Source organism: Colobus angolensis, unplaced genomic scaffold (assembly GCF_000951035.1).
Source record: "Colobus angolensis palliatus isolate OR3802 unplaced genomic scaffold, Cang.pa_1.0 Scaffold50, whole genome shotgun sequence".
In the NCBI taxonomy this organism is placed as follows: Eukaryota; Metazoa; Chordata; class Mammalia; order Primates; family Cercopithecidae; genus Colobus; species Colobus angolensis.
In genome coordinates, this window is record NW_012118488.1 from 5,054,091 (window position 1) to 5,079,487 (window position 25,397).

Sequence of the window (25,397 nt, forward strand, 5' to 3'; positions counted from 1 at the left end):
GTGCCTGCATAGGAATGAAATGTACTCTTAGATGTAAAAGAGAATACGAATTATCTTGTGTTTAATTTTCATGGAATACTCCTTTTCCTTAAAATGGGGTGGGGTGGGGCAACAGAGAACAGTATTCCCCCAAAAGGTCCAATAGGCCCAAGCAACCCCTGCTTTCTAACACAGTTCTGTTAGGAGAGACATGGCCTGGAACAGTGGTAAATAGAACAGAGATAAGAATATCCTGCATTCAACAGGACTTGCAGGTAGTTTTTCTTTTTATCGCATTACAAAGTAGATACCACACCTACATCATTTGTTCAACTGCTGCTTCTAATATGCAGCCACAATACTTGACCATGTCATCATTTCCGCGTCTGCTTTCCTTGACTAGCCAGCCCAGTCTCCTTGAGAGTGTCATAGTCATCTTCAGACACCTGGCATCTAGGAACCTCAAAAGTCTGCTACTGAGAGCCTAGCAGGGCCAGGTGGCAAGAACCCTTGGGGATGTCACTCTTCTGACAGTAAGGAAACTATGAGTGAAGGGTCACAAAACTGGGCAACAGGAGGCCCAGGTTCAAACCCAAGTCTCCTGATTTGAGAGGTAGCACTTGCCCCAACACACCTGCAGTAGTAGCCTCCAGTGTTGTTATTGTACCGCCCGATGAGGCACCTGAGCCTTCTACTTGTCTCAGTTGGACCTCTTTACCAGTGGGCAAGGCCACACCTCTGGTTAGGCCTCTGGATCATCGAAAAGCCGGAACACTCTAAAAAGGGGGTTTCTATGAAGATCAGCTGTGAATTTATGGGCTAAACACTTGGAAAACACTATCAGATGTTATGCAAATGCAAGCTAGGCATGATAACAACTAAATGGTTATGAATTTTTCTAGAAAAAAAAAAATCATGAAATAGCCCTGCCACATGAATACAGACTAATGGGAGATAAAATTGTTTCCTTTAAGCTTTTAATGTAGCAATTAAGTTCCAAATACCCTATACTTCAACTGCACATGAATCAGCAAGGAAAGACTACTGGGGTGAGCCATGCTGGCAGGCCGTGATGTGCAGGTTTATTACAACTGGCTAAGAACGAATGAAGCTCTGTGCTCCTGGAAAACAGATGTTTGTGAAGCCACCAGGGCTGTTGTGAGGTTTTTTGAGACCGGGTCTCACTCTGTCACCCAGGATGGAGTGCAGTTGTGCAATCACAGCTCGGTGCAGCCTTGACCTCCTGGGCTCAGGTGATCCTCCCACATCAGCCTCCCAAGTAGCTGGGACTATAGGTCCATGCCACCCACATGGCTGATTTTTTATTTATTTATTTATTTATTTATTTTTTTGAGGCGGAGTCTCACTCTATCGCCCGGACTGGAGTGCAGTGGCCAGATCTCAGCTCACTGCAAGCTCCGCCTCCTGGGTTTACGCCATTCTCCTGCCTCAGCCTTCCGAGTAGCTGGGACTACAGGCGCCCGCCACCACGCCTGGCTAATTTTTTGTATTTTTTAGTAGAGACGGGGTTTCACCGTGTTAGCCAGGATGGTCTTGATCTCCTGACCTCGTGATCCGCCCATCTCGGCCTCCCAAAGTGCTGGGATTACAGGCTTGAGCCACCGCGCCTGGCCGAGTCTGATATTCTTGAGAGGAGAGAAAAAGAAAAAAATGTTTATTCTGTGAAAAGCTCCCAGGGTGATTCTGGCCATGCCTCTCTCTCCTGGCTTAGCTGAGAACTACAGTTTCTAAGTTAAGTCGCTGTCCCCCGGAGTCAGGGCTTATTTGTTCCGCTTCTCCTTTGGTGCCTCAAATCAAATTATAACTTTTTTTATTTTTTTGGAGACTGGCTCAATCTCCCCTGGGCTCAGGGGATCCTCCCACTTCAGCCTCCCGAGTAGCTAGGACTGCAGGTGCACACCACCATACTCGGCTAATTTTTAAAAAATTTTTTTGTAGAGATGGGGGTCTCCCCATGTTGCCCAGGCTGGTCTTGAACTCCTGGCCTCAAGTGATCTGCCGGTGTCAGCCTCCCAAAGTGCTGAAATTACAGGTGTGAGCCACTGCGCCTGGCTCCGTAACTCCTTTATGTCTGTGGGTGGGAGTGAATGTTCTGTGGTTACAAGCAAGGAGCTAAACTATTTGGCTTCTTTTGTCCAGTGTCATTCTGATAAATTGGAAATTCTAATTAATCCGATCCCACCCACCGGCTCTCTGGGCCTCATGAGGGACTGGGTGACCATGGACTCACAAGCAGGAGTGGTCCTTACCTGTATAGACAACAACCAGGCAAATCAGAGCCAGAGCCACAGAACCAGGGAGGGTCAGAGCTAGGATTTTTTTAGATTACTTGACTAAGCCACCCTACCTTTTAACACATAAGAAAACAAAGGTCCAAATACATTAGAGTAGCATCCTTCAACCTCAGCTACATATCACACTTACCTATGACACTTTACAGACGCGTGGGCCCAGACCCCACGGGAGGGTCCGACTCCACAGCCCTGTGTGGGGGACTCTGGGATACTATGTTAAAGTGATTTGCTAGGGTCACAGCCTGGCTTATACAGCCTTCTTTCACACCATACCACTATGTCTTTCTAAAGAAAACGAGTTTAAAGCAAAACTGTATCAATTACCCTATAATATGTAAGGCATTCTGGGAAGTCCCCTAACTATAAATCCTTTCCTAATACATCGGCTGCTGCTGAAGATTAAGTCCAGGCCCCTTGTGATCTCCAGGCTTTCATGCCTGCACCGAATCTGAGGGATCAGGTGCTCATTAAGGAAGAGCCCGAGGGCTGAAGCAGTCTCTCTCCACTAGTCTGAAAGATAGTTCTTCCACAAGGGTGACACTGCAGACTACTGTTCCAGAGATGAGGCTGGTGCTCCTGCCCTATTCCCCAGGGACTAAAGGGCAGGCAGGGTAAGGTCCTATAAAGACCAGGAATGAGCTGGGCTAGTCATTATATTCTAGGGCATCCAACCTCACTGAACAGATGACTATGCCTTCATCTAGTGAACGGTCCTATTAACATGCCAACTGGGGCAACTTCTACTATCACGTTAGAACCCCACGTTTCTTGAAGGCACAAACAAAACACTGCATGAGACTAAATCTCACCGCACTGAATCTGGATTCACATTGTGCTGCCGCATGATCAGTTTTATAATCATTCTTCCTTCCCGAGTCTTGCCCAAGCAAGTGGATCACAAATAAGCACACTGCGTTGTTAAAATTACATTACAACCTGCCTCTTATTCTTGAATAATCTGGCAAATAGTATGCCTTAGTATCATGTGTGGGCTGTTACTCAGGGATCCCACATTTCCCCAAAGCCCTCTTGTCTATTCTTGAATCTCATCTGAACACGTGAGCCAAGCCGACCAGCATGAGTGTTCCCCACTGCTCACCTTCAGCTGGTGCCAAATGGCAACAGTCCTGACCCTCAGGAATGACCTGTGTGATGGAGAAGATTACTGGACTTGCAAATAAAAACCAAGTTCAGATCCCCAGGAACGGTAAAAACAAAACAAAACAAAACACACTAGACCTCATACATGTTCATATACATATTTATATATATTTCATGTACAAAGTTACATTCCGAACCCCAGGGATTCCATAATAGAAATAAATACTGAAATAACTACATTGCTAAATGAGCTTTTTGCTCATAGAAATGAAGCTCAGCCTCTAAGAGACAGCAAGTGGGACATTCTAGAACCCATTTTTCAGATTATAGAGGCAAGTAAAATTCTGATAGAATGTCTTGGACAGAAAATGAGTTTGGAACATAAAATGGTTAAGATATATTCAAATATTGAGAAATGTATGACAAATTAATAAAACTTAATCTTTTAAGAGAAAAGACAGACATTTAGTGTTACAGAATAGCATAACCCTGTTAGAAAAGCATTTATGATTTCCACATTGAATTCTCTCTTCTACTCTTCCCATGTTACAAAGTGGGACCAAATGAGTCCCTTTCTGAACATGATCAATTAACAGCCCCAAATCTGGTTGAGTCCTTTGGTAACGGTCGTAATACTCACAAGGAAATAAATATTCAGTTCCATGGCATTTGCAAGACACATGTTCTTTAGGACAGTTAATCTTATGAGACATCTGTTTTGATTTTGTTACTAAGGCAGCCTATGTTAAAGGATCTAGTGTCAAATGTAGGAAGACCTTTACAATAAATGAACAATACAGTAACTGAAAGAATTGATTTTAGCCTTTTCTATGCAAACACAATCTGAAAAGTTATGTGCTGCATGTTGTGCTCAAAATGTTTTACACTCTCCACAAGCTGCAATTAGGAGATTCATTCCTATTTTCAAAATTTAGATCCACATGAGTTAGAGAAAAATACTCTCAAAAGTGAGTTCCTAGAGAATATTATCCCTTTGCCTCACAGAGATTTTAACCCGCATTTAAGAGTAAGTATTAGGTTGAGGCATATGATATTGTCGCTTTTGCAGATCAGCAACGGTTGAACACTGGCAGTTTCATATGGTTCAACCTTGCACATGACCCAAGTGTAACAAAATAAGAAACCTTCAAGTATCCCTTATTTCTTCCAATAGGGGTACACTCTTTTTTTGTACGGTGAGATCAACCCAAAGTACAGAAGCCTCTTCTTTCCCTTGATGTGGTAGCTACAGGCAGTTAGTTACATTCCTTTGCTGCTTGTGAGAAGCTTACATTTTGGCATTTTCTTCCAAAAGTTACCACGTTGACCAAAGTAAATATTACAAGAATATGAACTTGTTATTGGGGGAAAGGGGAAGTGAAGCAATCTGTAGAAAATATTTAACCAAAATTACAAACATAAGGACAAGCCTTTAAAGCAAATTATACAGGCATTATTGTCCTCTCTCTGGTCCCTGCAGTCAATTAACAGGGCCACAGATAATCTGACATCTTTAGATAAAATAACTACACAGCTATATTACTTAAGTTAAAGCCAGTAAGTTCAAAAAAAGCAATTACAACCATTTTACATGTTTGTATTTTTCATCTTTAACTCCTGATTTCCTAAATTACATTCAGTCATACAAACACGGCTGAACAACAGCAAATGGGATCTGACTCTGGGATGTTTACTTCTTGGGATTAAAATCCCCAAACACTTTGGTGTCTCTTTCTTGTGAATCTATACAACATTTCCAATAAATGTTTAATAATGATTTTTAAAAAGATACTGCCAAAAATGGCTCAGATTTAAGATGAAATAAAAACATAGCAAACAAGCTATGGAAAAGTAGCCTACGTTTTGGTGCCCTGAAAAAAAGTGACTAAGTAGCTCAAGCAAAAAATTATTCTTTTAATACAGCTTTTACCAAACAGTTTTAATACATGAGTGGCTACAATTCTATTGTATACACAATGTGCTTATAGTCACATATGGCCCAATGGATCCAAATGCCTCCTCTGGCTCATGAAATCCCATATACTTCACCATCTAGCCTAATCATGTATATGCATAAAAGCCACTGGTATACTTTTTACAGACATCTTTGTATAATAGTTCAGAAAACAAAAAAATCAGTGATACTTAAGAATAATTAGACAATTTGACATCTACGTTTGCTTTTTCTTTTCAGTAGTCCTTCTGATGATTAGGGGGCCTTTATCCCATAGGTTTATACTGTTAAAACAGTACCTAAAATTACATTTAGCTTTGCTTCGGCCAGGCGCGGGGGCTCACACCTGTAATCCAACCACTTTGGGAGGCCAAGGCGAGTGGATCATCTGAAGTCAGGAGTTTGAGACCAGCCTGGCCAATGTGGTGAAACCCTGTCTCTACTAAAAATACAAAAATTCGCTAGACATGGTGGCACACACCTGTAATCCCAGCTACTTGGGAGACTGAGGCAGGAGAACTACTTGAACCCGGGAGGTGGAGGTTGCAGTGAGCTGAGATCACGCCACTGCACTCCAGCCTGGGCAACAGAGCCAGACTCCATCTCAAAAAAAAAAAAAAATTATATTTAGCTTTGCTTAGAGTAATAGATAAAAAAGGGTAAATCAACATTTTCAAGAAGCTTGAGAGGGAAAAAAATTGCAGCATTGTGGTTTTAAAAAACTTATTAAGCAAGAAAATCAGTGAAATCCAGACTTTAATCTATTTTTTGCTTGTTTGTCTGCTTTGAGACAGGGTCTTGCTCTATCACCCAGGCTGGAGTGCAGTGGTGCTATCAAGGCTCACTGCAACCTCCACCTCCTGGACCCAGGTGATCCTCCCACCTTAGCCTCCCAAGTAGCTGGGACTACAGGCATGTGCCACCACATCCAGCTAACTTATTTTGTTTTGTCTTTTGTTTTTTTTTTTTTGGGTAGAGACAGGGTTTCGCCATGTTGCCCAGGCTGGTCTTGAACTCCTGGGCTCAAGCAATCCACCCGCCTAAGCCTCCTAAAGTGTTGGGATTACAGGTGTGAGCCACCATGCCCAACCTATTTTTTTTAATGGACATTGTGAATGAAAATACGTAATGTCAACTTTTACTTTATGTGGTATGTTAGCTTTGTCTTCTTCCCCTTCATAGTTCTGAAGATAACCCTTTAAGCTCAAAAGGGAACAAAACCTAAAATGTTATTCATGTACCAAATACCAAGTATATAGCTGTTCTACAGTTTGATACAGAACAAAAGAAAATAACTTTTCTAATTAAATCTCTCATTCTGTACTTAGGCCAGACTCCATCTCACTACAGTTTTAGTTGTATTAACAGGTTAAGAGCAGTCTAGGAACATTTGGCAAACAAGTACATTTTTCACATGGAAAAAACTCAATCAACATCACCATCCTCTGGTACAAGAAATACAAAACACATTTCCTTTAAAAAATCCTCCCATGATGAAGTATCTTCTAAGCTTCCCAGAGTATGTTTTAAGCTTTATAAATAATAAACCTTTCAGACATGTCAGTATGAAAATGAGACTGGTCTCAAAAAAAAACCCATCAGAATATTCAGAGAAGTAGGCCTCATAAACTTTAGAGCTCTAATAAGTCAGAAACAGGAAACGTTTATTTAAATAGTGTAGTCTTAATTTCTTTAATATAAAACCCCCCAATCTGATGAAAACAAAGTTTTATATACCATATAAACAAGCTTTGTCAGATTTGAAAGTGAAAGTTAAAGTAATTTACAGTTAGCTTTTAACCCTCTTGGAACATTTAGATAAATCCTGATAATCCATCTTCTATTAGTGTGTGTCAATTTTACAATATACTGGGGAAAACTCGGCTATTGTATTTAATGGCACAGTTTCATTTAGCAAGAGTTTCCCATTAATTCCATTATTAGTGACAGCTAACAAGTGACCCTATCAAATGAAGTGAATGATATTAGACTGTGGCAGAGTAAACCACATCTAGATTGCTTTCTATAATTCACCAGTTTGCAGGAAGTAAACATTCTTTGATTTGTTCATAATACACTGAAGTTCCCTATAACACTGGTGCAGTAAACAGCTAGCTCCTCTGTATTGTTATGGTAGAACGGATTTTGTAATATAAAGTTAACAGGAAAAAATGCTCACACATTATGTGGTGAAACTTATCTCACAAAAGAGCATTAAATAAAAGGGTAGAGGGAAAATAAACCATGCAGAAGAGACGGCTTCCCCATCTCCACCTGTTTCCTGTGGGCTCACTCACTGCCATACATCACTTGCCACACTATCAAGTGACTCCTTTCTGCTTTGGTGACAGAAGGTTCAAGTGGAAGATCCTCTCCAAGAAGTTCTGATTCTCCACCTTCATCACCTAGTGAATGATATGAAGACTCAAGTTAGGCTGAGCACAGAAAATACAGAACGATGTGAGTCAGATGTATTAGTCCATGAACAAGATGCCCAAAACTTGTCTGACTTTCATGGGAGAGTGAACAGTAAAAGAAATACTATGAGTCAGAATCCTCACCCATATTCACCCAAGCCACTGCTTGACTTCAGAAAAGGTTAATTCATTTTTCAGACTGTATTTATAAAATCGAGTTCACTATACTATGTTGAAAAGCCATCCCAATATGTCTGCATACTGATGGTACCAGATATGGAAAGCTAAGAAGGCAATTCTGTGTTCATCCAAAATGAAGAGTCTACTCTCATTTATTTCAAACTAAGAAACGAGAAAAAAAAAACTGTGTTATAAAATGCGTGAGCATAGGTACAGAGCAAACAAACTAAACCCAAATAACTCACACTTATTATCAATGACAGGTGTAACATTCTCCAATTGGAGATAATTGATACAAGCATATGGAAATTAAAATAATCAGCCTGCAGCACTGCAGATGGCAGATTCATCAGCTACTGGGTTTTTCTTCCAATGATTTTCAAGTTTAGGATAGGTTATGAATTAACAGTGCATAATGGAAAAGAAGAAACAAAGACGTTGGAGTAGCAGCCAAGATATGGGTTCTTCCGCATGGCAGTTGAGTGAATGTGATCCATGGTGCCCTGATCAGACACTGGCTTCCAAGGCCCAGTGTGGGGTACACCACACTCCTCTCCACAAGACCCAGTGCAGGGCATACGATACTTCTCGGTACAAGCTTGCGTCAATTGTATCTGTTGTCACAAAGCAGGGTTATTTTGGCACAACCCAGTGAAAAGTTGTCTAGTGGGATGGATTCTTCAGCAGAATCCTAAAAACATGTACACCACACGATCTAAAGATATATTCCACTGATCTAACAGAATTTTGTAATGTGCCCCATGTGAATTTCAGCTGGATAAAAGGAAATATTGATACTGTTGACTAGAAACAGCAGAAGAGAAAAAACCCTAAATATCTGCATTTTTCTCTGCAGGCCAAACTTTCCCTTACTAGTTCTGTAATGGCCTTTTCACAGCAATATCAAACTAGAGAGAGGAGAACACTCAGGACAAAATCCCATCTCTGAAATGAAACATAACCAGGTGGTTAGAAGGTAAAAAAATTAAGTTTGGCTCTTAAATTTAAAAAATTTCTATGTAACAAATTAATTGGCTGAGACAAAAGGCTGTTGGCATTTCCTTTCTGAGTTGTTTTGAAGATTTTACTTGTAAGAAAATTATCCTGTCTGCTAGGGTCTCTACAGCTTAAGTTTTAAATTTAAATCATTAAAAATATGGGACTGTTAGAATCAATTTCTCACTGTTAAAATATTACAGGAAATGGAAAAGGAAATGGACCCCCAAAAAAGATCAAATTCGATTTTTTTAAAACAGTATATTCACTATTAAAATTAGCCTATGTTAAAGACAAGTCTGTTTTTCAGGCTGGAAATAACGAGAGATACTGCCAAACCTGGTTAAGCAATTTTTGTTCTATTTTCAGGATCCACAAATGGAAGGAATTTTTAGTGGAAATGGAAAAACCACATAGAGGTTTTATTAACAAACTCCTCAATATGGTTCCAAATGCCATACTGCACTCCAATACAAATTACAAAAATCACCCCAGCCAAGTGGAGTCCCTAACAATTCCTCTCATAAAAGGAAATTCAACAATAGTCAATTACTCAAAACACTTTGAAATGACTCCATTCTTGCTGACATTCCTGGGATCAATTTCTAAAGTTAACACTAACAGACTTCCCCCTTTAAAAGTGTCAACAAACTTTTTGCATCAGATATTAGTGACACTAATCACATTTGTCACATTGTCATTTAAATGACCCTAATTTTTTGTATTCCTTTACAGAATTCATATCTAAAGTATTTGTTACTGATCTACAACATTATTATATTCTCTCAAACCACCTAGTGCCTTATGTCTGGGAACTTTTTGAAGCACTGAGATTTTAGGTGAGTCCAAGGGATCAGTTTACGTATAGCAAATAAGCTGGGTGTGGTGGCTCACGCATGTAATCCCAGCACTTTGGGAGGCTGAGACAGGTGGACTGTTTGAGGCCAGGAGTTTGAGACCAGCTTGGCCAACATGGTGAAACCCTATCTCTACTAAAAATACAAAAATTAACCAGGCATGGTGGCACATGCCTGAAATCCCAGCTACTTGGGAGGTTGAGGCACGAGAATTGTTTGAACCCGGAAGGTGGAGGTTGCAGTGAGCCAAGATCTTGCCACTGCACTCCAGCCTGGGTGACAGAGTGTGAGACTCTGTCTCAAAAAAGAAAAATTATAACAAATAAACAAACATATTGGTACAGTGTCTTACAATTTACAAAGCACTACTCTTTCATGAGCATCAATTCTCCATGTTTTCTTTGTACATCTCTGGTCATTCCTTCTCAGATCCCTCCATAAGCTCTAATGATCTTTAAATGGAGTATGAAATCAGGGTTCTATCCTGGAACCTTTCCTTTTTCTTTCTTTTCTTTTTTTGGGGTTCAAGTGATTCTCCTGTCTCAGCCTCCTGAATAGCTGGGATTACAGGTACACAGCATCACGCTCGGCTAATTTTTGTATTTTTATTAGAGACTGGGTTTCGCCACTGGAACCTTTTCTTTTAACTCCCTGGGTGAACTCACCAACCCTCATGGCTTTTAGTACCACTCCACGCAGACAGCTCCCAAATCCCTCCCTCCTAAGATAGAGGACCTGTATATTCAGAAGCCCAGTGGAAATTTCCCACCTAAATCACCACTACGCTCTTCAAGATCAACATGACTAGCACTGGACTCCTCTTTTGGTCTCTCCAGACCTGCTTCTCCTGTTGACAGTCCTGAGCTCTATGGCCCATTCCCCGTTTCCACACATTCCCATCATGCTTCTTATCGGTTCCCACTGTTACTACCTTTCTTGGATATTCACTTGCTCCCAACTTATTTCCCTACGTCTAGTCTTGAACCTCCTTCACACAACTCTAATCACATTGCTCCTATAGTTCTCTTTTGCTTGAAAGATAAAGTAGCCGGGCGCGGTGGCTCAAGCCTGTAATCCCAGCACTTTGGGAGGCCGAGACGGGCGGATCACGAGGTCAGGAGATCGAGACCATCCTGGCTAATACGGTGAAACCCCGTCTCTACTAAAAAATAGAAAAAACTAGCCGGGCGAGGTGGCGGGCGCCTGTAGTCCCAGCTACTCGGGAGGCTGAGGGAGGAGAATGGCCTAAACCCGGGAGGCGGAGCTTGCAGTGAGCTGACATCCGGCCACTGCACTCCAGCCGGGCAACAGAGCGAGACTCCGCCTCAAAAAAAAAAAAGAAAGATAAAGTACAACCTTCTTAATCTGATATGTAAAGGCCTCCTATACTCCGGTCCCTCCCTCCCTTTTGAGAAGAAATTCATACTTTCTTCTACTCCACGCTCTTGTCATTTTAAAATAGCTTTTCTTCCATTAAGATGGTTTCATATCTCTAAACCTTTGGCCAAGCTACTCTCCTACCTCGGAGTGCCAATCCCTGGTCCTCCCCACCCCATTCCCCAACCTGACCCTCTGGGCTAAGACTGTGCAGCGCTGAGTCCCTTCAGGCATCATTTCTTGACTTCCTTCTCTCCCTCCCCTTGGAAAGAACTGACTACTCACCACCAGAGCATCAGTAACATTTTAATTTATTAACATGTCTCTATCTCTGCACTGTTCTATAATCTATTAGATGAAGGCTTTGTCTGATTTGTTTCTGCATCTCCAGTTTAAGACTGATAGGTACACAGTAGGTGCTCAATTGAGCACTATATGTTTAATATAATATATAATAATATAATAACATGTTTGTTGTTAAGAAAATGAACAAATGAAGTTGTTTTGACACAAACAACACTTTAAGAAATATTTTTATTTCTCCATTTTGCCAGTTAGAAAACCGAGGCTCTAGGAGGTTGAATGACTTGTCCAAGGCCTTCTGACCCTAAATCTTATGCTTTTCACATAAAACTTCACATTGACCACATCCTGCTATTTCTAATGCTCCTTTCAAACAATACATTTTGGTATGAAAAGAAATACCAAGGGCCGGGTGCGGTGGCTCAGGCCTGTAATCCCAGCTGGGAGGCCGAGGAGGGTGGATTACTTGAGGTCAGGAGTTTGAGACTAGCCTGGCCAACATGGTGAAACCTCATCTCTACTAAAAATACAAAAACTATCCGAGTGTGGTGGTGCACGTCTGTAATTCCGGCTACCTGGGAGGCTGAGGCAGGAGAATCACTTGAACCTCGAGGCAGAGATTGCAGTGAGCTGAGATCATGCCACTGCACTCCAGCCTGGGTGAAAGCATGAGACTTCATCTCAAATAAAAAAAAAAGAAGAAATACCAAAAAGAAAAAAACAAAAAACACGAAATTCTTTCCTATGTAAAGAGCTAGAAGAGAACCTTTTATGAATTATTATCAGAGTGGTTTCTTATTTACTTTGGGAGTAAACCCAAGTCATAGCACACAGTGCACACTGAGCTCCCAGAACCAATGACGTACCCATTCGGAAGTCGATGTAGCCCTCTCCTCCACTGATGACAAGCATAGACTTCAAGGGTGTCTGACTACCAGGCTCCTGTGCAGATGGCCCTGCTTTGTCACCTGTCAGATCCGTGCCACTACTGCTACTTTGTGGGCTGATGACTTGACCTGTTTTATACAGAAACAAAAGTGAATATTACTTATCACAGAAGGGAGGCTGGTTTTTCTTTTCTTTTTTTTTTTTTAAATATTTTTAGAGTTAAACAAAAAGGTAAATATATTCTAATAACCAAATACTGGGGAAGCTAGAAGGCTATCCATGATCAGAAAACATTTATATGAAGATTTTAAGAACCCAATTTGAGGCTGGGCATGGTGGCTCATGCCTTTGAGAGGCCAAAGTGGGAGAATCACTTCAGGCCAGGAGATTGGGACCAGCCTGGCAAATACAGTAAGGCCTCATCTCTACAAAAAGAGTTAGCTGGGTATGGTGGTGTGCGTCTGTAGTCCTGGCTTCTTGGGAGGTTAAGGCAGAAAGATCACTTGAGCCCAGGAGTTCAATTTTGCAGTGAGCTGTCATGTGCCACTGTACTCCAGCCTGGGCGACAGAGCAAGACCTTGTCTCTAAAAAATAAATAAACAAACAAACAAAAAACCAATTTGAAAATCTAAGTAAAGCAATTTTGTAACAAAGCAGGAACAGACCCCAAAACCAGTATGAGATATATGCACGGCAAGGTGGGTCTTAGCTGCCTGCTTCAAACTACTTTTTTTTTTTTTTTGAGACGGAGTCTCGCTTTGTTGCTCAGGCTGGAGTGCAGTGGAATGATCTTGGCTCACTGCAACCTCTGCCTCCCGGGTTCAAGCGATTCTCCTGCCTCAGATCCTGAGTGGCTGGGACTATAAGCGCGTGCCACTACGCCCAGCTAATTTTTTGTATTTTCAGTAGAGACAGAGTTTCACTGTGTTAGCCAGGATGGTCTAGATCTCCAGACCTCATGATCTGCCTGCCTCAGCCTCCCAAAGTGTTGGAATTACAGACGTGAGCCACTGCACCTGCTCAAACTATTTTATTATTATTTTTTTGAGACAGAGTTTTGCTCTTGTTGCCCAGGTTGGAGTGCAATGGCGCGATCTCAGCTCACTGCAACCTCTGCCTCTGGGGTTCAAGCGATTCTCTTGCCTCAGTCTCCCGAGTAGTTGCGATTACAGGTGCCCGCCACCACGCCTGGCTAATTCTTGTATTTTAGTAGACATGGGGTTTCACCATGTTGGTCAGGCTGTTCTCAAACTCCTGGCCTCAAGTGATCCACCCACCTAGGCCTCCCAAAGTACTGGGATTACAGGCATGAGCCACCATGCCCGGTCTCTTAAAAATTTTTAATAAAGTCTTTCTATATTTGCCCAGGCTGGTCTCAAACTCCTGGGCTCAAGTGATCCTCTTGCCTTGACTTCCAAGTTGTGGAATTACAGGTGTGAGCCACCACACGCAGCCTACCTGCTGCAAACTATTATAGTCTATATCTTTTGATCTGAAAGACAGTGGAAAAAGTCTCTCCCTTGAAAAGGAATGTGCTTATTTGTGTCAGAGACTGAGAAAAGTCTTCACCTTAAGCCCTATGAGTTTGCATTGTCATCATTAACATTTAAATTTATTTCAAATCTATGGCTTTCCTCTCATATTTAAGGAATGTACAGGTTATTTTTACTTTAGATTATGCAAACACAATTACTAGTAAATGTGCTGTTTGTTCTAAAGCTTAAGGTCTAAGGTAGAATCCTTGAGTGTGAAATAGTAGAAAGAGAGAAACCTTTACCATTCACACTATGAACAAATGAGCAATCTCTAAGCCATCCCTCTTAGCAAGATTTAATTGTGGGATTTTTTTCCTTGTCAGAATCTGCTGTCCTTTGGTCAAACTATACAGACAGTGCCTCCAGGAGCTAGGTGGACAGTCATTAATGCGACACACTGTAACAAAATTAATGTATGTTGGAAGTGGATAGGATGGTCTGATGTATCACCACAGGGATTCATTCATACATTACTCAATTATACTTTGGAAGAAATCAAGCACTGCAGAAATGACTTCTGTTGGTAGACGAGTTAGCTCTGCCACAGAAGCAAGAGCACAGTGGTATTACTGATAAGGCCAACCAGAATGGTTTAATTTTTAGGGCCAGCTGGCCTCACAATAACCATGTTGCTAATTCCACTTTTGGATTTATATCCAACAGAAAATTCTTGCACATGCACACAAGAAGGTCCGCTTCGGTACTGTTTTTAATAGTGAAAAAAGAAAGGGAAGAAGCCTAGAGGTCCACCAACAGAAGAATGAATAAAATGTAGCACTTTTATGCGGATATAAGAATATCATTTAAATGAATAAACTAGATTTTTACATATGAACATTAATAAATCTCAAAAAATGAGAAGCAAGTTGTAGAAGCATACATATGAAGCACAACGTTTAACATGTAAAGTCCAAAACCACAAAACAATCATACTTTGTTTATAAATACATTCAAACATAATAAAAATACAAAAACATGGGCAAGAGGATATGCATCAACTTCAAGATAGTGGTTACCAATGGAGAGGAAAAGGAGAGGAGAATGGGATTAGAGAGGGATACAAAGGAGATTTAAAGGGGACTCTGTGATATTTCATTTTTTTTTTTTTTTTAAGCAAGAGAAACACTGTTACCAGCAATCCCATTTCTAGGAAGCAAATGACTATACATATATATAAAATGTACAAATGAGGTTTCAGAAAGCTCATTATCACTGTTGTTAAGAATAACTGAATAATTGCTTAAGGTACCATATGCCAGCCCTTGCCCCATGTACATATAATCATTTACTCTTTGGAAGACCCTTGGGAAAATAAGTATGATGAGTAATTTGACTTGTTAGCTCGGTACCCAGATATTTGGTCAAACACCAGTCTAGATATCATTGTGAGTCTTTTTTAGATGTGATTAACATTTAAAACAACAGACTTTGAGTAAAGCTGATTATGCACCACAGTGTGGGTGGGCCTCATCTAACCAGTTGAAAGCCTTAGGAGAAAAAGACTGAGGGATCCCAAAGAAAGAGAAATGTTGCCTCCAGACTGCTTTCAGATTTGGACTGCAATATCCACTCTTCCCGGGGTCTCCAGCCTGCCAGTCTGCCCTGCAGATTTCAGACCTGCCAGTCCCCACAATTGTGTGGCCCAATTTCTTAGGATGTCTCTCTCTTCACACGCACATCCGCACGTATCCTACTGGTTCTGTTTCTCTGGAGAACCCTGACTAATATACTAAGACACTGCTATTTCTACATCACACAGTTACGTGGTAGGGCAAAGTCAGATTTGAACTTTGCCTAGCTCCTAAACTTGCCTCTTATGGGGAAAAAAAAGAATTCAAAACATGGGTCCTGTTTACAGATGGTCAGTAACATCACTTTAGTATTGTCAATGGATAATTTTTCATTTTTCACTGGACATCATCACTACCACCTTTTGTCTGGGTAGTGCTTTGTAGCTCCCAGTAGCATTTTCATTAATTTTCATAACAAATGAAGCAGGCAGAGCAGATGTTAATCACATCCACCTAGGAGTGAGGAAATGAGTCTCTGAGGTTAAGTGACTTGCTCGAGGTTAGTGGCAGAGACACAAGGCCCAGACCCCCAGGCCTCCTAGTCCACTGGTTTTTACTGTTAAGCTGCTAAAGGTACCAGAGTGCATTCTCTGTTCCTCCATGCAGCCTTGATGATAGAAGCTTCTTTCTAGTGATTTCTCTTATTAGGTCAAGACCATTTTTGGCAATCCACGATGATAAAATAATACTACTGCTTTTCAAAAGTAAGCAAGTCTCCTAAAGAAAAATCAATAAATTTGTTTTTGGGGGTGGGAGAGATATTCCAGAATAACTTCATTCAAGTATACCACCTTACTCACACCTCCATTGCAGAACTTCCTTCGTATATATTGAAATTACCTGCAATTCGAGTAATTAGCCCTAGACTATTAGGTAGTGGAACCAAGAGATGACAGAAGAGAGACAATTACATGAAACATCTCAACAGAATAATCTAACATACCTGGGACTGCCACAAAGAATTTCACAGCATCCCGGTGCCCATGGAAGCAAAGCTGAGCATGTGCCATTGAACAATAGGGTATAAATGTCCCTGGAGTCACTTTATCGCTGTTTTCATCACCATATACGCGGATTACACTTCCAGGACGATTTCCCGTTACACCTGAGGTTTTATTTGCTGCAACAGAAAAACCAAATACCAAATATTTTCCCCTAGAAAATAGTAATGGATGTAAGAGGTTACTGGTTAATCCTTATGATATTATCTAAAAGCTACAGCCAGTTGAGATAAAACAAGGATGGCAATGCCAATTCAAGACAAAGCTGGGAAAAAAAGGGATACAGCATGCTAGTTATTTTTAAGTACCTCAGTAAATGGAGTAGGGGATTTTGCCAGTCTAGCAATAAGTAAGCTTATTTTTTAAACACATCTATTCATTTAAAAGGTAATTTTAGTTAAAAACAAGAAAACAAATTTGAATCTTAGTTGTTTCTTGTTTTGTTTTTAATGCTCATGTTAGAAAACTAAACATTATACAGTTTAAAGTAAATGGGTATATTTTCAAATAAAGTCTTTCTTTATAGTTTATCTTCTGATTTTTCTTCCTCACAGTAAGAATATTTCCCTTGAGGGGGGTGGTAAAAAGCTGTGCTTACAAGAATCCAGCCACTACAACAGAGCAGCTTTTATTGGTATCAGACTGATGGTGTGCTGCGTTACTATAAAAGACCAGACTCACAAAACATCCCCATTCCATGGGCAAGTAAGTAAATGAAAGAAATATGATCGGTAACAAGAGTAAACGATGTAAATTAATGACAGCTTTAAGAGATGTTTCATGTTTATACTGGAAGGAAAACAAAGTCTGAAAGAAAGTTCAGCTGCAACAAAAGATGATAAATAGACTAAGCTGCTGAGCAGTTTGGTGGCCATGTAACAAACATTAAAAAAAAAAAAAAAAAAGACACCTGCTGCAATGCAGTGACTGCAAGTGGATGACATTTAGGAACATTCAAGAGGGTATTCTAGAGGAGTGGTAACAGCCTTACAGTGGCTATTAGAAGCCAGGAGGAAGAGCTTGGTTCAGGATCTGCACTTACCCCTCAGCCCCAGTAAACGTCCCTGGTGGAGGATTACAGCTAAAGTGAGAAAGGAGGAAAGGGGACATGGAGAGGTGCACGACAGGGAGGAGAGAATTACTGTGAGCCACCACTCTCAGCGTCTTCTATCTGGCAAAACTGGCACTCAAAGCCTCTAACGAAAATAACAAGATCCCACTTGGCATAATACCAAGTAATACATAAAGTTCTTCCCAAGCCTTCTATAGAATCTCTGCTCAAAAAGGAAAATCTGATTTATGGTAGTTTTGGTTTCTTTTTTTTTAATAATAAAGCAATTTTAGTGAATCTGAATCAAAACACTAAGAACTCAATGTGTAGCATTTCCTAAATGCTAACATTTCTCCTTTATTTCTCTCTCTGTGTTTTTAAAAAGAAATCCTGTTCCAGTAACTATGCTAAAATGAAACTCTTACAAAGAACTGAAATGAACTCTAGGGGATCCTGGAATTTCTTAGGATATAAGGAGAGGTCTAAATATGATTTATAAGTAACTGCAGAAAAGACAGTTGGGACTGAAACCTTGGGTTCTTTTAAAGACTTCTGAAATACCTTCTAGTCTTTCTCCCTCCTCTGGCCTGAAAAAAGGGTGACTCTGAAGTGTATATTTATTAATGTATTTTATAGACTTACAGTATTTGCTTTTAAACCATTCGCTGCCATGAATTTTGCAACACAAAAACATTTACTTAATGGATGATTAATGTAATGGAACATCGTATGAGAAACACACAAGGTATATTTTACTCATAAAAACAATAAATCACATTCTTTTAAAATAGAAGATAGATGGAAAGGCTTGCTGAACTCCTGAGAAACTTCTTCCACAACTTTTTTTAAACTTCGAATAAGACAAACTACCTGCTAAGGAGATATGAAAAACTAGGATGGATGCTAGGTAGTATTTTTGGACAACGGTATAACAAGGCTTAAGAGAAACGGACTTTAACTTTTATTTCAAAGATGAAATAGGACCGTGATTCCTGAACTGTGAAAACGTTTTCACAAGGAAAAACCTTTAATTATGACTACTAGTCTTGATACATGAAAACTTATTTTCCTAGAATTTGTAAGTTTCATTGAGTGAGGTAACAATAGCTAGATCTTTGCCATCACTGATTTTCTGAGCTAACACAGATTTGAATTCCAGACATAACTATTTCCTCTAATTCTCCTATTCGACCCACGGCAGTTATCTAAAAATATACTTACTTTCTGTCAGTGGGATGGAGATAATGACACCATTTCCTGTCCCCACCCACAAACGATTACAAGACACCATAAGAGCTGTGATTCTCACAAAAGAGAAGCCCAGTTTTCCTGTACCTGTAAAGAAAGGAGAGAACACTTTATTGAGAAACTAAAGCAGACAGCGTGTTACATTCCAAGTTCCTTAGAAGTAGCAGGATTACAAAAAAAAAAGGAAGAAGTAGTAGCAGGATTGATACAACACAGAGGAAATGTGACTAGAGCTAGATGGATGTTTCCTGAAGGCTCATATCAAAGTAAGCTCTTACTGGGGCTTACTGTCTGACAATTCAGGGTTAATGGAAAAAGAAAAGCGTAAAAGTGGGTAATGTAACATTATCAGTTAGAAGAAAAGTACATAGGAAATAGGGTACATCAGGAACTGTGACACAGGATTTCCTCAGGGACTGTAAAACCAAACCAACACACAGAACAAAAAACCCCAATAGAAAACAGTGAAACTGGCAGGGCACGGTGGATCACGTCTGTAAATTCTAGCATTTCAGAGGTCAAGGTGGGATGACTACTTGATCCCAGGAGTTTGAGACCAACCTGAGCAACATACTGAGACCTGATCTCTAAAAAAAGTACAAAAACTAGCCAGGCATGGTGGCACATGCCTGTAGTCCCAGCTATGTGGGAGGCTGAGGTGGGAGGGTCACTGAAGCCCAGGCGTTTGAGGCTCTGTGAACTGTGATCCCACCACTGCACTCCAGCCTGTGCAACAGAGCAAGACTTTGTCTCTAAAAACAAACGAACCCAGAGAAATCAAGTGTCCTTTGATCTCATAAGCTGAAAAAGTTCTGGTTTCCCTTAAGTTTATTTGCATAGATAAAAATCTTTGTAAACAAAATCTATACTTTTCCCCTCATTTATATATTTAGGCTCTAACGCAGTTAAAAAATTTTAAGTATTATACACAAATAATTTAGGGAGAATAAATGCATTTTTGTATTTCAAGTTAATTTTTACAGTTTATCTTATGATCTTATTTTCAGTGACTTGAAAGGCAAATTTATTGAACAGGTAATACATTTAAGAAAGACAACATTAGTACTCATAAGTTCTACTTATAAGAACTGAGAGCATGATCGCTGAACTACAGAGTTAGAAGGAGGCTTAATTACCATTCAGCCTAACCTAGGACCTTTAACCTCCAGTCAAAGTATGTCCCTGAAATTAGCTGATGTTTGCGTATGTGTATACATTTTAGGGAGAAGGTACATAGCTAGAAATAAGGTTTTCTGAGGGCAGTAACTCTAAACGGTTGAAAATCGCTGGTCCAGTTCAATCATTTTTCATGAAAGGAATCCTTTATGACATTCCTAATAATCATTATAGCACTGGATCTGGTGCTCAAGATAGAGCAGGGAACAAGACAATGATGGCCCCTGATCTTCATGGGGCTTACGGTCTGTAGGGGAGACATTATAAACAAGAATCACATAACACTGGTGCAATCACAATAATGACAAGCCCATGAAGACAAAGTATGACAGGATCTAAATGAAGGTCTTTCTTGAATATGACAGGTAGGCTATGACCTGAAAGCTATGTAAGAAAACAGGAACCAAGAAGAACTTCCCAGGTAGATGATACAGCAGCACATGTGAGGACCCTGAAATGGGAAGGAGCTTGTTGAGCTGTGGGTCGGTGTGAGCAAGGAGAGTGTTTGAGAACATGTAAGGTCTCCTGGTCATGTCACTTCATCTCAAAGCAACAGTGGACGTATGTCAAGGTAATATCTGCACCTTGGTTACTAGGCAGAGAACAGACTGGAGTGGCAACAGGGAGCCCAGTTAGGAGGCCTGGGGGTAAAAGGATAGTGGTAGAGACAAAGAAATAACTGATCTAATACAGTTTTAGAGGCAGACTTGAGCGTTCCCAGTGACAGATTAGATATGGGAAATAAGAGGGGAGGAGTCCAAAATGATCCCAACTTTCCGTCAAGAACAATAAGGGGCCAGGTGCACTGGCTCATGCCTGTAACGCCAGCACTTTGGGAGGCTGAGGTGGGCCAATCACTTGAGCCCTGTAGTTTAAGGCCAGCCTGGGCAACAACTGGAGTTTAAAGTAGCCAGGCACGATGGTGCAGGCCTGTCCAGCTACTGGGGAGGCTGAGGTGGGAAGATCACTTGAGCCCAGGAAGCCAAGGCTGCAGTGAGCTGTGATGGTGCCACTGCACGCCAGCCTAGGTGATAGAGTGAGATCCTGTCTTGAAAAAAAGAAAAGAAAAAAACAAAAAACAAAAAAACAAGGCAGACTGAAACATCTGTCTGACACTTTCAGTGATAAAAGTTCACTATTCCTGAGGTAACTTAATTCATTGGTTCTACCCAGCATTTTAGACTATTTAAAAATAAAAACAAGGACTGGGTGAGGTGGCATGTGCCTACCTACAGTCCCAGCTACTACGGAGGCTGAGGTGAGAGGATTGCTTGAGCCCAAGAGTCCAAGGCTATAGTGTGCTATGACTGCACCTATGCATAGCCACTGCACTCCATCCTGGGCAACAACGCAAGACCCCATTTCAATAGCGAGACAGAGAGAGAGAGAGAGAGAGAGAGAAAATAAAATAAAACACCCTCTTTGATTGGTAAAGATAAAACATGTTGGAAGCTTACCTAACATTTTGCTTACATAAGGCTCAATGTCCACATCCTGTAGATGTTGATAAGTGTGTGCATGATAGAGACGAAGCGTAGAATCCAAGCGAATGGAGACCCACACGCCATCCCCCACCCACGCAAGCTGTCGTACTTGGCTCTCCTTCCTGGGATGTGCATCAAAAGATTTCTAGGAGAGATTGTCCAATCACAAAGTTACTTTTGCTACATAGGATTTCATATTTAAAACTGTGCTAATTTGCACAAGTTAGCAGACTATTGAAAGAGAAGCCCAAATACTGTATATTAAACATGATTACTCATATACACAATTGTTTTCGTCCTAGAATGCAAAACAAAATAAAGAACTAAGAACAGGATATTGGACTTGAGCACTATATAGGATATCACACAGCAATACTAGCACATCCACACTATGTAACAGTGTTCAACAGAAAGATTTTTTAAATTTTTTTATTTTTGAGACAGAGTCTTTGCTCTTGTCGCCCAGGCTGGAGTGCAATGGCGCAATCTCGGCTCACTGCAACCTCCCCTTCCTGGGTTCAGGCACTTCTCCTTCCTCAGCCTCCTGAGTAGTGGGATTACAGGCGCACACCACCATGCCGGGCTGATTTTTATATTTTTAGTAGAGCAGGCTTTCACCATGTTGGCCAGGCTGGTCTCAAACTCCTGACCTCAACTGATCTGCCCACCTCAGCCTTCCAAAGTGCTGGGATTACAAGCGTGAGCCACCGCACCTGGCCTAACAGAAAGATTTTATCTCCAGATTTTGTGTTGTTGCAGAGCCCCTGTGTTGAAGTAAGATCACAATTATAATTAATCAGGCTGGGTGCTGATGGCTCACACCTGTAATCCCAGCACTTTGGGAGGCCGAGATGGGAGGATCTTTTGAGTCCAGGAGTTTGAGATCAGCCTGGGCAACATGGTGACACCCCAACTCCTGGGCATAGTGGTACAAGCCTGTATTCCCAGCTACATGGGAGGCTGAGGTGGGAGGACTGCTTGAGCCCAGGAGTTTGAGATCAGTCCGGGCAACATAGCAAGACCCCGTCTCTACAAAAAAATTAAAGAAAAATTAGCCAGGTGTAATGGCATGTGCCTGTGATCTCAGCTACTTGGGAGGCTGAGGCAGGAGGCTTGCTAGAACCCAGGAGTTTGAGGCTGCAGCAAGTTATGATTGTGCCCCTGCACTCTATCCTGGGTGACAGAGTGAGACCTTGTTTCAAAACAAACAAACAAAAATACCAAAATATAATTAAACTACAAGGAACCCACACTGCTGTGTATGTGTGTGAGGAATAGGCTGAGCATTCCCAATCCAAAAATCTGAAATCTGAAATGCTTTAAAACCTGAAGTGTTTAAGTGCTGATATGATACCATAAGACACCCTGAACACAGTATTTTTTCTACTGCACTAATGGTATATCATATTTTTCACTGTTATAAAGTATACGGGAAACATAAATAAATTTTATGTTTAGACTTTGGGTTCCATGCCCAAGATATTTCATTATTTATGTATATGCAAATATTCCAAAATCTGAAAATAATCCAAAATGTGAAACACTTTTGGTCTCAAGCATTTTGAATAAGGGATACTCTGGCCGGGCACGGTGGCTCAAGCCTGTAATCCCAGCACTTTGGGAGGCCGAGACGGGCGGATCACGAGGTCAGGAGATCGAGACCATCCTGGCTAATACGGTGAAACCCCGTCTCTACTAAAAAATACAAAAAAACTAGCTGGGCGAGGTGGCAGGCACCTGTAGTCCCAGCTACTCGGGAGGCTGACGCAGGAGAATGGCATAAACCCGGGAGGCGGAGCTTGCAGTGAGCCGAGATCCGGCCACTGCACTCCAGCCCAGGCAACAGAGCAAGACTCCATCTCCCAAAAACAAAAGGGATACTCAACTTGTGTGTGGAGGGATGGAGGGATGGATGGATTGATAGATGGATAGATGGATAGATAGCCAGATAGCTAGCTAACTAGATAGATATAAACAGATATATAGATAGATAAATATAGACAGACAGAATTGATATTAAAAAAACAAACACCAAATGGTTAACTTTGAGACTTCCAGGAAAAGAAATGTGATTTGGGGGAGGGTAAAGGAGAGCTTTCACCTTAAAATTTCCTGTATGTTGTTTTTTTTTTCCTAAACAATTAGAATGCATTTATGTATGTGGCCAAAAAAAAAAAAAAAAAACTGTAAGAAAACAATGCTAGGCCAGATGCGGTGGCTCATGCCTGTAATCCCAGCACTTTGGGAGGCCAAGACAGGCCGATCACGAGGTTGGGAGTTCGAGACTAGCCTGGCCAACATGGTGAAACCCCATCTCTAATAAAAATATTTTAAAAATTAGCCGGGTGTGGTGGCAGGCGCCTGTAATCCCAGCTACTTTGGAGGCTGAGGCAAGAGAATTGCTTGAACCTGGGAGGTGGAGATTGCAGTGAGCCGAGAACGTGCCACCGCACTCCAGCCTGGGTGACAGAGCAAGACTCTGTCTCAGAAAAAAAAAAAAAACTAAAAAAGAAATCAATGCTAGGAGGTTAGGAGGTTTTCATTTTTAGAACAAATTCCCAGTGCAATGTTATTTCACCTGGGACACATATACGGATGTGCCTGGATTACACATGGGGAGGACAGACAGGAATCCTCTTCTCAAACAATCCTCATATAACTAAACGTATCAAGAACCATGTATTCAAACAAAAACACATACATATCTCTGGATACATACACAGACACACATTTAAACATTCATGTATAAATCCTCTTTCCTTTTTAAAAAAGCCACTTCCTACCCTCACAGTCAAAAGTGGCAAGAGAGTTAAGTAACACAGAAAGCTTAAGATATTCAAATACATTACTCAAGTGCCCTAAAACACACAGATCCAGAAACAATTTCTAAAGAAGCTGAAAGTAATTATAGTCTAATAGTCTTCGGATAATACAAATTCAATAAATATAGAAAACATAGGCTAATAACTTGCCTCTATTTTCATGGCCTTTGGCTGCACCACATAGATTTTGTTCCTATAGCCACACCAGACTTTGTCATGTACCACAGTCATGCAACGGATGGAATGATGAGGCCGTCCAAGGTCTAAGAGGTGATAGTTTGACAAATCCCACTGCCCATCTTTAAAAGAAATAAAAGGTTATAGTAAATGCATACCAACTGTTACTCAATTTCAACACAAGAAACATTGTATTTGTTGTATAATTAAAGTTATTGAGGAAGCACCCAAAGTCCCATGTACTAAGTATACCTTTTATTTGCAGCTTGGGTTCTTTTATTCCATAAGCTGCGAAGTTGGAAGAGACCCTCAAAGACCATCTGCTTCAAACTGCCACCCAGTACTCAGACCCCCTTTAAAACACGCTCATAAAAGCAGGGATGTGATGATAAATCAGTTACAAGTTACCTGTTTATCATAATATATTTAAAATTAGAATGGACTTAAGGTTATTTTGGGAATAATGTCTCTCACTCACGTACATTTTGATGTATTTTCTTGGGTAGAAGTTGAGGGCAACTCATCGCTAACACTTTAGGAATTATGCATACTACATTTTCAGTGATAATAGAAATATGAAGGAGAACCAGTCACCAGAACCTTGCTTTGCGTCGTTAGCTTTTGTGAGCACACTGCCTCACAAAGCAGCCATTCCATTTTCAGACAGCTTTAATTGAAAAATACTACCCACACGTAGCTAAAGTCTGTCTTTTTATGTGTAATCACCCATTCGTCTGCAGTTTTGCAGAGTGGAAACAAAAGAATAAATCCAGTTCAAACTTCTTCGTTACAGCCCTATGTCTTCTCTTTTCAAAACCAAGTATCTGGCCGGGCGCAGTGGCTCAAGCCTGTAATCCCAGCACTTTGGGAGGATGAGGCGGGCAGATCACAAGGTCAGGAGATTGAGACCATCCTGGCTAACACGGTGAAACCCTGTCTCTACTAAAAAATACAAAAAATCAGCC

At 40.9% G+C, this 25,397-nt stretch overlaps 1 protein-coding gene across 7 annotated transcripts in view; it reads right to left on the reverse strand.

Moving 5' to 3' along the window:
- Positions 1 to 3,537: 3,537 nt before the first annotated feature.
- SPAG9 (sperm associated antigen 9) overlaps positions 3,538 to 25,397 on the reverse strand; it is a 185,382-nt gene continuing 163,522 nt past the window's right edge. For 4 of the 7 annotated variants that reach the window (XM_011959982.1, XM_011959981.1, XM_011959979.1 and 1 more), the window contains 6 exons: positions 24,406 to 24,554; positions 21,407 to 21,578; positions 18,747 to 18,860; positions 16,417 to 16,593; positions 12,346 to 12,495; positions 6,993 to 7,754 (listed from right to left, as the gene is read on the reverse strand). In XM_011959982.1, the coding sequence (XP_011815372.1) occupies positions 7,639 to 7,754; positions 12,346 to 12,495; positions 16,417 to 16,593; positions 18,747 to 18,860; positions 21,407 to 21,578; positions 24,406 to 24,554 (878 nt within the window). In that variant the 3' untranslated portion in view covers positions 6,993 to 7,638. Of the gene's footprint in view, positions 7,755 to 12,345; positions 12,496 to 16,416; positions 16,594 to 17,516; positions 17,556 to 18,746; positions 18,861 to 21,406; positions 21,579 to 24,405; positions 24,555 to 25,397 lie in introns of all 7 variants that reach the window. The other 3 variants (XM_011959980.1, XM_011959978.1, XM_011959983.1) reach the window with 2 other exon arrangements.